A 14,851-nucleotide genomic window follows, 5' to 3' on the forward strand; every position below is an offset into this window, starting at 1 on the left:
CTCTCTGTATCTCTCACTCTGTCTCTCTCTCTCTAGCTCTCTTTGTCTCTCCCTGTCTCTCAAGGGCTTTATTGGCATAGAAAACATATGTTAACATTGCCAAAGCAAGTGAACTAGATAATAAACAAATGTGAAATAAAAAATTAAAATTAATGGTGAACATTACACTCACAAAAGATCCAAAAGAATAAAGACATGTCATATTATTAGATTATGTCTATATACAGTGTTGTAATGATGTGCAAATAGTTCAAGTACAAAAGGGAAAATAAATAAACATAAATATGGGTTGTATTTACAATGGTGTTTGTTCTTCACTGGTTGCCCTTTTCTTGTGGCAACAGGTCACAAATCTTGCTGATGTGATGGCACACTGTGGTATTTCACCAAATAGATATGGTAGTCAAACAAAATTGGGTTTATTTTCAAATTCTTTGTGGGTCTGTGTAATCTGAGGAAATACACTACTGTTCAAAAGTTTGGGGTCACTTAGAAATATCCTTGTTTTGGAAAGAAAAGCTATTTTTCTGTAATTAAAATAACAAAAAGTCAATGAGAAATGCGGTGTAAACATTGTTAATGTTGTAGCTGGAAACGGCAGATATTTTAAATATAACATCTACATACAGTTGAAGTCAGAAGTTTACATTCACTTAGGTTGGAGTCATTAAAACTCGATTTTCAACCACTCCACAAATGTCTTGTTAACGAACTATCATTTTGACAAGTCGGTTCAGGTCATCTACTTTGTACATGACACAAGTAATTTTTCCAACAATTGTTAACAGACAGACTATTTCACTTATAATTCACTGTATCACAATTCCAGTGGGTCAGAAGTTAACATACACTAAGTTGCCTTTAAACAGCTTGGAAAATTCCAGAAAATGATGTCATGGCTTTAGAAGCTTCTGATAGGCTAATTGACATCATTTGAGTCAATTGGAGGTGTACCTGTGGATGTATTTAGAGACCTACCATCAAACTTAGTGCCTCTTTGCTTGACATCATTTGTATTGCTTTTAATCTTTTTAAATGAATTTATCTTATTAACACTTTGTTCTAGCTAGCTATTTGTGTAGGTAGCTATCAAGTAAACGCAATGATAATCAAAAGAAATTAGCCATGACCTCAGAAAAAAATTGTAGACCTCCACAAGTCTGGTTCATCCTTGGGAGCAATTTCCAAACACCTGAAGGCACGACATTCACCTGTACAAACAATAGTACGCAAGTATAAACACCATGGGCCCACGCAGCTGTCATACCGCTCAGGAAGGAGACGCATTCTGTCTCCTAGAGATGGACGTACTTTGGTGTGAAAAGTGCAAATCAATCTCAGAACAACAGCAAAGGACCCTGTGAAGATGCTGGAGGAAACAGGTACAAAAGTATCTATATCCACAGTAAAACAAGTCCTATATCAACATAACCTGAAAGGCCAATCAGCAAGGATGAAGCCACTTCTCCAAAACAGCCATAAAAAAACAGACTACGGTTTGCAACTGCACATGGGGACAAAGATCGTACTTTTTGGAGAAATGTCCTCTGGTCTGATGAAACAAAAATAAAACTGTTTGGCCATAATGATCATCGTTATGTTTAGAGAAAAAAGGGGGATACTTGCAAGCCGAAGAACACCATCCCAACCGTGAAGCATGGGGGTGGGAGCATCATGTTGTGGGGGTGCTTTGCTGCAGGAGGGACTGGTGCACTTCACAAAATATATGGCATCATGGGGCAGGAAAATTATGTGGATATATTGAAGCAACATCTCAAGACATCAGTCAGGAAGTTAAAGCTTGGTCGCAAATGGGTCTTCCAAATGGACAATGACGCCAAGCATACTTCCAAAGTTGAGGCAAAATTGCTTAAGGACACAAAGTCAAGGTATTGGAGTGGACATCACAAAGCCCTGACCTCTATCCTATAGACAATTTGTGGGCAGAACTGAAAAAGTGTGTGCGAGCAAGTGGGCCTACAAACCTGACTCAGTTACACCAGCTCTGTCAGGAGGAATGGGCCAAAATTCACCCAACTTATTGTGGGAAGCTTGTGGAAGGATACCCGAAAGGTTTAAACCAAGTTAAAACATTTAAACACAATGCTACCAAATACTAATTGAGTGTATATAAACTTCTGAACCACTGAGAATGTGATGAATAAAATTAAAGCTGAAATAAATCATTCTCTCTACTATTATTCAGACATTTCACAGTCTTAGAATAAAGTGGGGATTCTAACTGACCTAAGACCGGGAATTTTGACTTGGATTAAATGTCAGGAATTGTGAAAAACTATTTGGCTAAGGTGTATGTAATGTAATCTTGTATGTGTATGTAATCTTCTGACAGAAATGAAGGCTATTCCATTTGAGAAATTGCCGACCTTTCTCAATAGCAAGGCTATGCTCACTGAGTCTGTACATAGTCAAAGCTTTCCTTAAGTTTGGGTCAGTCACAGTGGTCAGGTATTCTGCCACTGTGTACTCTCTATTTAAGGCCAAATAGTATTTTAGTTTGCTATATTTTTTTGTTAATTATTTCCAATGTGTCAAGTAATTATCTTTTAGTTTTCTCATGATTTGGTTGGGTCTAATTGTGTTGCTGTCCTGGGGCTCTGTGGGGTCTGTGTTTGTGAACAGAGCCCCAGGACCAGCTTGCTTAGGGGACTCTTCTCCAGGTTGATCTCTCTGTTGGTGATGGCTCTGTTATGGAAGGTTTGGGAATCTACTTTTAGGCATACTGTTCACCAAGGCATACTGTTCACCTAGGCATACTGTTCACCAATGCATACTGTTCACCTAGGCATACTGTTCACCAAGGCATACTGTTCACCTAGGCATACTGTTCACCAAGGCATACTGTTCACCAAGGCATACTGTTAACCAAGGCATACTGTTCACCAAGACATACTGTTTACCTAGGCATACTGTTAACCAAGGCATACTGTTCACCTAGGCATACTGTTAACCAAGGCATACTGTTCACCTAGGCATACTGTTAACCAAGGCATACTGTTCACCAAGACATACTGTTTACCTAGGCATACTGTTAACCAAGGCATACTGTTCACCTAGGCATACTGTTCACCAAGGCATACTGTTCACCTAGGCATACTGTTCACCAAGGCATACTGTTTGCCTAGGCATACAGTTCACCTAGGCATACTGTTAACCAAGGCATACGGTTCACCAAGGCATACTGTTCATCTAGGCATACTGTTAACCAAGGCATACTGTTCACCTAGGCATACTGTTAACCAAGGCATACTGTTCACCTAGGCATACTGTTCACCAAGGCATACTGTTCGCCTAGGCATACTGTTCACCTAGGCATACTGTTAACCAAGGCATACTGTTCACCTAGGCATACTGTTCACCAAGGCATACTGTTTGCCTAGGCATACTGTTCACCTAGAAATACTGTTAACCAAGGCATACTGTTCACCTAGGCATACTGTTAACCAAGGCATACTGTTCACCTAGGCATACTGTACACCAAGGCATACTGTTCGCCTAGGCATACTGTTCACCTAGGCATACTGTTAACCAAGGCATACTGTTCACCTAGGCATACTGTTCACCAAGGCATACTGTTCGCCTAGGCATACTGTACACCAACATGATTCACTGTATACAGCTGTGATCATGTGCCTGTTCCTAGGGGTGGGTGCGTGGAACGCGGGGCCTGTAGTCGTCCCGGCGATATTAGTAGATATTAATGTCGCCGTTCACAGGGCGACACTCTGGCGACCTGAGCTTCAAACCCAGCGACCGCATCAACGTGGTTACCAAGACAGAGTTACAGTATGACTGGTGGGAGGAAACGCTAAACGGACGGCATGGAATATTCCCCGCTAACTTCTTGTCCTACCCTGAACACACACACAAGTCTGTCACACACATCGACACTTACATTGCTGGGAGGCATGTTGGAACACACTACTTAGACACACACATTATCACACTATGGAAATACACACAAGTGAATGCACATATGCCTTCGGAAAGTATTCAGACCCCTTGACCTTTTCCACATTTTGTTACGTTACAGCCTTATTCTGAAATGGATTAAATAAATACAAATCCTCAGCAGTCTACACACAATACCCCATAATGACATCACAATACCCCAGAATGACATCACAATACACCATAATGACATCACATAATGACATCACACCATAATGACATCACAATACCCCAGAATGACATCACAATACACCATAATGACATCACAATACACCATAATGACAATACATAATGACATCACAATACACCATAATGACAACACAATACCCCATAATGACATCACAATACCCCATAATGACATCACAATACCCCATAATGACAACACACAATGACAACACAATACCCCATAATGACATACACCATAATGACATCACAATACCCCATAATGACAACACAATACACCATAATGACATCACAATACCCCATAATGACAACACAATACACCATAATGACATCACAATACCCCATAATGACAACACAATACACCATAATGACATCACAATACACCATAATGACAACACAATACCCCATAATGACAACACAATACACCATAATGACAACACAATACACCATAATGAAAAAGCAAAAACAAGTTTTTAGAAATGTTTGCAAATGTATAAATCAAAAATATAAAACAACTTCGCTATGAGAATGGAAATTGAGCTCAAGTTCATCCTGTTTCCATTGGTCATCCTTGAAATGTTTCTACAACTTGATTGGAGTCCATCTGTGGTAAATTCAATTGATTGGACATGATTTGGAAAGGCACACACCGGTCTATATAAGGTCTGTATGTACCACATGACTGCCTGCTTGGAGTTTGCCAAAAGGCACCTAAAGGACTCTCAGACCATGAGAAACATGGTCTGATGAAACCAAGATTGAATTCTTTGGCCTGAATGCCAAGCGTCACGTCTGGAGTAAACCTGGCACCATCCCTACGGTGAAGCATGGTGGTGGCAGCATCATGCTGTGGGGATGTTTATGTGCACACGCTACTCGCCATTCTGCCGTTGTTACGATGCTGGATCAACTTATTTAATATTAAATCATATTTTATCTTAACAAACCTGTATGGGTTTCTCTAAGGATGTGTGGATATTATTAAATAACCTGGTGTAGTTTCTCTTCTGTCCAGAGGAGGGTGATGTACATCTACTGTCAGTCTGAATCCCCATTCCCTACCTTCACCTCATTTTTTAATTTTTTTATTTATTTCACCTTTATTTAACCAGGTAGTCTAGTTGGGAACAAGTTCTCATTTACAACTGTGACCTGGCCAAGATAAAGCAAAACGGTGCGACACAAACAACAACACAGAGTTACCAATGGAATAAACAAACACAGTCAATAACACAATAGGTAACCACAATAATAACCTCATATGCCCTGTCATGCATTTAAAAGCATGGGATTGGTGGAAGCACGGCTGGTTAAGATGTCATATAGGTGTATAGAAGCATTTTAATTCATTATATGAAGAGCGCCTTGGTTCTCCTTTCTTTTTGATGAGCAATACACCCCTTTTACCTAAGAGCACCTTCTATCTACCAAAATGTACTATTGTGTACCTTAGTAGCGCTTCCCTTCCTCCTCTTTCTACGATGTCATAGAGGTGATTTCGTTCTAACTCCCCATGTCCACATGACAATGCACCACTAAGCACCTGCTTTGTTTTGTACGTGTGAACAGATTAGTGTGAATGGTGAATGATTGTCCAGGGTGACTAAGTTGATTATTGCAGAACAGGAGGGTGATATATGCACATCCTAAACTCCTAAACCACCGGTGCAGATAAAGAAATGAGGGGCCCAACACACACACAGAATATAGTTCCCCAGTTTCATCTTCGTCAAGGGTAATAATATACTGGGGAGAAACTATATCCGTGTGAGGATCCCTAATTTCCTTATAGTTGATTCTTGCCCCTGATTGGGTAACTTTCCCCAAATTCCCCGGTTTCCCAGAAATCCTGGTTGGAGGATTCCCAGAATTTGCTACTTATTCCCATGTAATACCAGGACATATCTAACCAGGATTTCTGGAAAACCTGGGGGAAGTTATAGGAATTTTGCAACCCTAGACCCAAGCCAGACAAACACACATTCTTATGAAATTGAAAATGCTATTTTTTTTAATTTAATAGCAAAGAACAGGAAATCTACAGACTGTACAGGAGAACATTCCTCAGCATGTCAAATGCCTATAAGAACACACAACAGCATATCATGGGAAACAATTGGTCATTTCAACAGCCTGACCCTGCCACCAGACAGGACAACATTCCTACACATAACTACAGACATCTGATTTCAATACCAAACATACAGCAACAAGACCACACCCTTTATGATAAGACAGCCCCCCCCCATCTCAAGTCAACTTGATATGAAACACAGTGTAGAAATGTAAGCAAGGTGCAAGGAAGGTTCATGATTGTGCGAGGATAACACACACGTACAGAAAATGCACACACACAACCTTCGTGCAGAGCTGTTTATACAATGCTACATTAGCAATGTTTCCTCACATCTCACAGACAGGTCTGTGTTTAAACACACTCTCAGCAAGCCTCTACAGGCTGTGGGAGATACAGGATCAAACCTATAAAACACTAGAACCAGGGTCGTGTTCAGTAGGGAACAACGTCGCAAAATGTAGTGCAATGTTTATTGTTCAAAGTTCAGGTAGTACCTCCCAGTTTATTGTGTTCTGTACCAACTGAGCACCATGGAACTTCAAATACATGTATCTACAGCATGTGTGTGTTTGTGGTGTGTGTGTGTGAGTATGTGCAATTTGAGTCAGTTGAGATCCTGTGGGTTGTGGGAGGGCTTCTCTGGGTCTGTGTCTCCCAGGAATGGACAGGCTTTGTCAGCTGGGGCATCCGCTGAGCACCTGTCAGGAAATACACACAAATCTCAGCTGGAGAGACGTTAACCAACAAGAGTCCACTATTCCTCAGAATGTGTGTCTCAATTGAACATGTGTCTTGGTCCAGGACTCTGGTTAGCAGGCCACAGACTGGGGGTTACGGTTATCCCACTGGGCACAAACTGGTTAAATCAACATTGTTTCCACATCATTTTTTTTTTTAAACGGCAGGGTAGCCTAGTGGTTAGAGAGTTGGACTAGTAACCGGAAGGTCGCAAGTTCAAACCCCTGAGCTGACAAGGTACAAATCTGTCGTTCTGCCCCTGAACAGGCAGTTAACCCACAACCTACTGAGATTGCAAAACAATTCCTATAATGAGGTGCACATGTAGTACCTCTGTGTTGAGAAATCCAGCCTTTACCGTCAGTTTATGTTTCAAAGTGCAACCTCGTGGTCTGTATCGTCCAATCACAGAGCAGATACAAGTCACATGACATGTTAGCTGCTATAATGTTTCATCATGCGTTCTCTAACAGACCACGTGACTTGTATCTGTTCTGTGATTGGACGATACAGACCGCAATGCTATATGGGATTTTTTATTTTTTTTTGCCTTCTAACTATGTACACAGTGTTGAACCATTGACTTTAAAAAATATATATCATAACCATTTGTGTAAAGAGATTTCTAATCATCTGAATTGATGGTTCACACCACTTTTGTAGCTATTCACCACTTGGAAACACGATCAAATGCATGTTATAATTTGTGTAGGCTGAAAATGAGTGGCCGTGTCAATTCCTGGAACCATAACCCGCGGAAAGAGGGACGTTGCAGCCCGATAGAGGTAGAGGGAGAGTGAGAAAAGGGGGAAAATAGCTGACCTAAAAGGAGAGGTTACATAACACACCAGCTGCCTGTGAACTCTTGAGTATAGCATTTCACAGTCAGCTGCTGTTGACGACGCACTGAAGAGAGACAACAAGTCACCAACCAGTTGATCGCCACCTCCAAGGCATTTCTAGTCGATCACCAAACATTTCTGTAAAAAAAACAACGATAAAGCCTTGTGTTCCTTGTTATTCCTATCACGCTGTTGGTGGTAGGTGCACTTGATTCACTCTGCGCGCAGGGTAGGCAAACTGTTGCCATTTTTGAACCGTTTCATGGGTACAAACTGCTTTCCTGGTGGGCCCAGAGAGCAAATCAAGTGTACCTCTATCGAATGGCTCAGATGACCGTGTCTGCAGTAACGTAGCAGGCGTAACAGAAAGCTACAGTAAAGTTGATACTGTGAGATTTCAAAACGTTTAAAACCACCACTAGAGAGAAGGTCTGCGAATAGAGCAAAGGGCTGCTGTTTTTATCAGTGAGTTTATGTTGAAGTTCTTACTCAGCACTGTCAACACTTTGCAATCAACACTTTTATAAGTCATAAAATGTGCATTCTCCCTACTTCCACTCAGCGCTACAACCAACACTGCAGCAGTAATGAATGAGAAGGAAAGTGTCTCTATAGACACTGTTGTTATTATTAGCAGCTTGGGTCTTTTTTAATATCCAGGAATGTTTCACTTCCTCTGTTCATCGGAGTAACAACATGAATTTGTGCACAAGGCAGAAATAATGCGGTTCGACTCAAGTTTCGCCATCAGATTGTCACGCCCTGGTCTTAGTATTTTGTGTTTTCTTTATTTATTTGGTCAGGCCAGGGTGTGACATGGGTTTATTTTGTGGTGTGTATTTGTATTGGGGTTTTAGTGGGTATTGAGATTGTGGCTTAGTAGGGTTTTCTAGAAAAGTCTATGGTTGCCTGAGGCGGTTCTCAATCAGAGGCAGGTGATTATCGTTGTCTCTGATTGGGAACCATATTTAGGCAGCCATATTCTTTGAGTGTTTCGTGGGTGATTGTTCCTGTCTCTGTGTTTATTTGTCACCAGAATAGGCTGTATAGGTTTTCACATTCCGTTTCTTGTTTTTGTATTGTCGTGTTTATTAAACATGTATCTAAATTACCACGCTGCATTTTGGTCCGACTCTCCTTCGACGGAAGAAAACCGTAACACAGATGGTGTTCCTTTTGAGTCCGTGTCAGCGGAGGAAAGGGAGAGCGGAGGGATGTTGAGAGACGGACCCTCAGTCTGCTGCTCTCAGCCCTCCGCTGAGACTGACCCTCAGTCTGCTGCTCTCAGCCCTCCGCTGAGACTGACCCTCAGTCTGCTGCTCTCAGCCCTCCGCTGAGACTGACCCTCAGTCTGCTGCTCTCAGCCCTCCGCTGAGACTGACCCTCAGTCTGCTGCTCTCAGCCCTCCGCTGAGACGGACCCTCAGTCTGCTGCTCTCAGCCCTCCGCTGAGACTGACCCTCAGTCTGCTGCTCTCAGCCCTCCGCTGAGACTGACCCTCAGTCTGCTGCTCTCAGCCCTCCGCTGAGACTGACCCTCAGTCTGCTGCTCTCAGCCCTCCGCTGAGACTGACCCTCAGTCTGCTGCTCTCAGCCCTCCGCTGAGACTGACCCTCAGTCTGCTGCTCTCAGCCCTCCGCTGAGACTGACCCTCAGTCTGCTGCTCTCAGCCCTCCGCTGAGACTGACCCTCAGTCTGCTGCTCTCAGCCCTCCGCTGAGACAGACCCTCAGTCTGCTGCTCTCAGCCCTCCGCTGAGACTGACCCTCAGTCTGCTGCTCTCAGCCCTCCGCTGAGATTGACCCTCAGTCTGCTGCTCTCAGCCCTCCGCTGAGACTGACCCTCAGTCTGCTGCTCTCAGCCCTCCGCTGAGACTGACCCTCAGTCTGCTGCTCTCAGCCCTCCGCTGAGACGGACCCTCAGTCTGCTGCTCTCAGCCCTCCGCTGAGACTGACCCTCAGTCTGCTGCTCTCAGCCCTCCGCTGAGACTGACCCTCAGTCTGCTGCTCTCAGCCCTCCGCTGAGACTGACCCTCAGTCTGCTGCTCTCAGCCCTCCGCTGAGACTGACCCTCAGTCTGCTGCTCTCAGCCCTCCGCTGAGACTGACCCTCAGTCTGCTGCTCTCAGCCCTCCGCTGAGACTGACCCTCAGTCTGCTGCTCTCAGCCCTCCGCTGAGACTGACCCTCAGTCTGCTGCTCTCAGCCCTCCGCTGAGACTGACCCTCAGTCTGCTGCTCTCAGCCCTCCGCTGAGACTGACCCTCAGTCTGCTGCTCTCAGCCCTCCGCTGAGACTGACCCTCAGTCTGCTGCTCTCAGCCCTCCGCTGAGACAGACCCTCAGTCTGCTGCTCTCAGCCCTCCGCTGAGACTGACCCTCAGTCTGCTGCTCTCAGCCCTCCGCTGAGACTGACCCTCAGTCTGCTGCTCTCAGCCCTCCGCTGAGACAGACCCTCAGTCTGCTGCTCTCAGCCCTCCGCTGAGACAGACCCTCAGTCTGCTGCTCTCAGCCCTCCGCTGAGACAGACCCTCAGTCTGCTGCTCTCAGCCCTCCGCTGAGACTGACCCTCAGTCTGCTGCTCTCAGCCCTCCGCTGAGACTGACCCTCAGTCTGCTGCTCTCAGCCCTCCGCTGAGACTGACCCTCAGTCTGCTGCTCTCAGCCCTCCGCTGAGACTGACCATCAGATGCAGGCACCATAATAAAAAATAAAACATTATAAAATGAAATGAAATAATAAAAGCTAATTATTTAAAATGTAAACTCACTCATCTCTTAATGTATTGGGCCTATAGCTTACTGCTACAGAACTGGTTCATGTTGGTTAGTGTTGCATAGGCATACATTTAATAGTTGTGTTAAAGAAAATATATATATAAGCGGTAGATCTTGACATTTTGACTCAGAAAAGGTTGGTGACCACTGCAGTAAGAACACACACACACACACACACACACACACACACACACACACACACACACACACACACACACACACACACACACACACACACACACACACACACACACACACATCAGGGGTCTCTCACCCTCTGAAGACCAAAGGGAAGGGAAGGTTGGTAGATGAAGACTGGGCTGTCTGTCACAGTCCTCCAGCGAATCAGGGAGCGGCACACCACTGGTTTCGGTAGAAACAGACACAGTCCTGCCCCAACAATGGGGCCACTCCCATAAAGGATCATAGCGGCCAATGGGATGGTTTCTCCTCTAGGACTGATCACCGCATTCAGGATACAGCCCACCCTGTAACACAGACACACCAAGCCCACACACTTCTGTCTGAAACACACACACACACACACACACACACACACACACACACACACACACACCGTACTTGCTGTGTTGATAGGATAACACAAATAATTCAACTGACTCTAACCAGAATAGAAAGAGGAGTGGGAGGCCACGGTGCACAACTGAGCAAGAGGACAAGTACATTAGAGTGTTTAGTTTGAGAAACAGACTCCTCACAAGTCCTCAACTGGCAGCTTCATTAAATAGTACCCACAAGACACCAGTCTCAACATCACCAGTAAAGTTGAGGCAAAATTGCAAGGCAAAGTTGCAAAGAAAAAAACATATCTCAGACTGGCCAATAAAAAGAAAAGATTAAGATGGGCAGACACTGGACAAAGGAACTCTGCCTAGAAGGCCAGCATCCCAGAATCACCTCTTCACTGTTAACGTTGAGACTGGTGTTTTGCAGGTACTATTTAATGAAGCTGCCATTTGATGACTTGTGAGGCGTCTGTTTCTCAAACTAGACACTCTAGTGTACTTGTCCTCTTACTCAGTTGTTCACCGTGGCCTCCCACTCCTCTTTCTATTCTGGTTAGAGCCAGTTTGCGTTGTTCTGTGACGGGAGTAGTACACAACTTGTACGAGATCTTCAGTTTCTTGGCAATTTCTCACATGGAATAGCCTTCATTTCTCAGAACAAGAATAGACTGACGAGTTTCAGAAGAAAGTTCTTTGTTTCTGGCCATTTTGAGCCTGTAATCGAACCCACAAATGCTGATGCTCCAGATATTCAACTAGTCTAAAGAAGGTCTGTTTAATTGCTTCTTTAAATCAGGACAACAGTTATCAGCTGTGCTGACATAATTGCAAAAGGGTTTTCTAATGATCAATTAGCCTTTTAAAATTATAAACTTGGATTAGCTAACACAACGTGCCATTGGAACACAAGAGTGATGGTTTCTGATAGGCGTACAGAGGCCCATTTATGTAGATATTCCATTTTCATAAATTCGGCCATTTCCAGTTACAATAGTTATTTACAGCATTAGCGATGTCTACACTGTATTTCTGATCAATTTGATGTTATTTTAAATGGACACATTTGGACACAACAAGGACATTTCTATGTGACCCCAAACTTTTGAATGGTAGTGTACACACGTGGGTGATAATTGATTCATAGATGATGTGTCTATCTCTGTTTGCAGAGCATGTATTAATGTCACCTATGACTCAGCAGGATGAACAAGACATGAGGGAACTACATCAGTGCTGTGTGTCTCCTTGGTTGAGATAGGGACTGACCAGTCCTGTAACACTAGCTATACATCAGGGGTCACACACACACACACACACACACACACACACACACACACACACACACACACACACACACACACACTCCGTACCTGATGAGCGTAGGGAAGAGTTCGATGCCGTAGAGTACAGAGACAAACACAGTGGTCTGCATACACAGCTTCCCCACCAGGGCCAGAGTTATCACCAACCCTGGGACAGCTACACACACACACACACAAACAACACACACACACACACACACACACTGTTGGATCACTGGAGTGTGTGTGTGTGTGTGTGTGTGTGTGTGTGTGTGTGTGTGTGTGTGTGTGTGTGTGTGTGTGTGTGTGAGTGTGCTTACCGTAGAAGCGTGATGCGAGCAGGGACAGCAGGCAGAAGGAGCCACTGAGGAACAGGGATAGCATGCTGATTGGGCGTCTGCCCCAGCGAGCCAATAGGAATGGGACGAGCAGGCAGGGAGCCTCTGATAGGCCGCTGAAGAACTGAGCCAGGAAGACATCCACCCCGAACCGCCCGACATTCATACAGATACCGTAGTACGTCAGGGCTGATGCTAGCCTAACACACACACACACACACACACACACACACACACACACACACACACACACACAGGGGGAAAGACGCATCAGACAAATACTGTAGAACAGACCTGTCAAATAGAATACAGAGGTAGAATCTGACAGCCTCTCTCACACACACACACACACACACACACTGACCTACCCAATGTAACTCAAGATGACCAGGCGCAGTAGGATGGTGGGACTTCTCATGTGTCCGCAGTGGGAAAGTGTGTGTTCCTCCCATGTTTGTGTGTCTGCCTTTGGTGTGTGTGTCTTATTGTCAGGTGTGTCAGTCTCCAGTGTGTGTGTCTCACTGTCAGGTGTGTCAGTCTCAAGTGGGTGTGTCTCATTGTCAGGTGTGCCAGTCTCCAGTGTGTGTGTCTCCAGGTGGACTTCCTGCAGGTCCTTCCCCTCTGTGTCCAACAACTAGGTCAGAAAGACCACACACAGGCTTGAGTTGGGTTAGGGAACACTGATGTGTGTGTGTGTGTGTGTGTGTGTGTTTGTACCAGGTCTAGAAAGCGTTTGTCCTCAGGACTGTGTCTCCTATATGCCTCCAGAGTCTCTGCTCTCCTCTTCAGGAGCAGCCAGCGAGGAGACTCAGGAATAGAACTAAGAGAGAGAGAGAGTTATCATTATTATTTCTCTGTCAAACTACATTTCTATTTGCATAAGAATACCACATTATAGTCAACTCTGAACACTGTGTGTGTACTCACTAGTAGAGAGGCAGACAGAGGATCTGTGGTACGGCCAGTTCCAGGTGTAGCTGTGTGTGTGTGTGTGTGTGTGTGTGTGTGTGTGTGTGTGTGTGTGTGTGTGTGTGTGTACTCACTAGAAGACAGGCAGACAGAGGATCTGTGGTACGGCCAGTCCCAGGTGTAGCTGTGTGTGTGTGTGTGTGTGTGTGTGTGTGTGTGTGTGTGTGTGTGTGTGTGTGTGTGTGTGTGTGTGTGTTACTCACTAGTAGAGAGGCAGACAGAGGATCTGTGGTACGGCCAGTCCCAGGTGTAGCTGTTTGTGTGTGTACTCACTAGTAGAGAGGCAGACAGAGGATCTGTGGTACGGCCAGTCCCAGGTGTAGCTGTGTGTGTGTACTCACTAGAAGAGAGGCAGACAGAGGATCTGTGGTACGGCCAGTCCCAGGTGTAGCTGTGTGTGTGTGTTACTCACTAGTAGAGTTGCAGACAGAGGATCTGTGGTCCGGCCAGTCCCAGGTGTAGCTGTGTGTGTGTGTGTACTCACTAGAAGAGAGGCCAACAGAGGATCTGTGGTACGGCCAGTCCCAGGTGTAGCTGTGTGTGTGTTACTCACTAGTAGAGAGGCAGACAGAGGATCTGTGGTACGGCCAGTCCCAGGTGTAGCTGTGTGTGTGTGTGTGTACTCACTAGAAGAGAGGCAGACAGAGGATCTGTGGTACGGCCAGTCCCAGGTGTAGCTGTGTGTGTGTGTGTGTGTACTCACTAGAAGAGAGGCAGACAGAGGATCTGTGGTACGGCCAGTCCCAGGTGTAGCTGTTTGTGTGTGTACTCACTAGTAGAGAGGCAGACAGAGGATCTGTGGTACGGCCAGTCCCAGGTGTAGCTGTGTGTGTGTGTACTCACTAGAAGACAGGCAGACAGAGGATCTGTGGTACGGCCAGTCCCAGGTGTAGCTGTGTGTGTGTGGTACTCACTAGTAGAGAGGCAGACAGAGGATCTGTGGTACGGCCAGTCCCAAGTGTAGCTGTGTGTGTGTACTCACTAGAAGAGAGGCAGACAGAGGATCTGTGGTACGGCCAGTCCCAGGTGTAGCTGTGTGTGTGTGTGTGTGTGTGTGTGTGTGTGTGTGTCTACTCACTGAAGACAGGCAGACAGAGGATCTGTGTGTGTGCCAGTCCCAAGTGTAGCTGTGTGTG

General features: G+C 45.1%; 1 protein-coding gene across 3 annotated transcripts in view; it reads right to left on the reverse strand.

Annotated features, from left to right (window-relative positions):
• Positions 1 to 6,155: 6,155 nt before the first annotated feature.
• Positions 6,156 to 14,851, reverse strand: part of LOC112222446 (solute carrier family 22 member 13) — a 13,337-nt gene continuing 4,641 nt past the window's right edge. Inside the window, exons 5-11 of one of the 3 annotated variants that reach the window (XR_006083859.1) lie at positions 13,464 to 13,566; positions 13,115 to 13,380; positions 12,729 to 12,946; positions 12,478 to 12,586; positions 10,855 to 11,104; positions 7,819 to 7,950; positions 6,156 to 6,930 (exon numbers count right to left, since the gene is read on the reverse strand). Coding sequence is in view for 2 of the 3 variants with exons in the window: in XM_042325174.1 (XP_042181108.1) it covers positions 6,907 to 6,930; positions 10,855 to 11,104; positions 12,478 to 12,586; positions 12,729 to 12,946; positions 13,115 to 13,380; positions 13,464 to 13,566 (970 nt within the window). In the remaining variant the exon portion in view is untranslated. Of the gene's footprint in view, positions 6,931 to 7,818; positions 7,951 to 10,854; positions 11,105 to 12,477; positions 12,587 to 12,728; positions 12,947 to 13,114; positions 13,381 to 13,463; positions 13,567 to 14,851 lie in introns of those variants that run through there. The other 2 variants (XM_042325174.1, XM_042325175.1) reach the window with 2 other exon arrangements.

The sequence above is a fragment of the Oncorhynchus tshawytscha genome, linkage group LG08 (genome assembly GCF_018296145.1).
Source record: "Oncorhynchus tshawytscha isolate Ot180627B linkage group LG08, Otsh_v2.0, whole genome shotgun sequence".
Taxonomy (NCBI): Eukaryota; Metazoa; Chordata; class Actinopteri; order Salmoniformes; family Salmonidae; genus Oncorhynchus; species Oncorhynchus tshawytscha.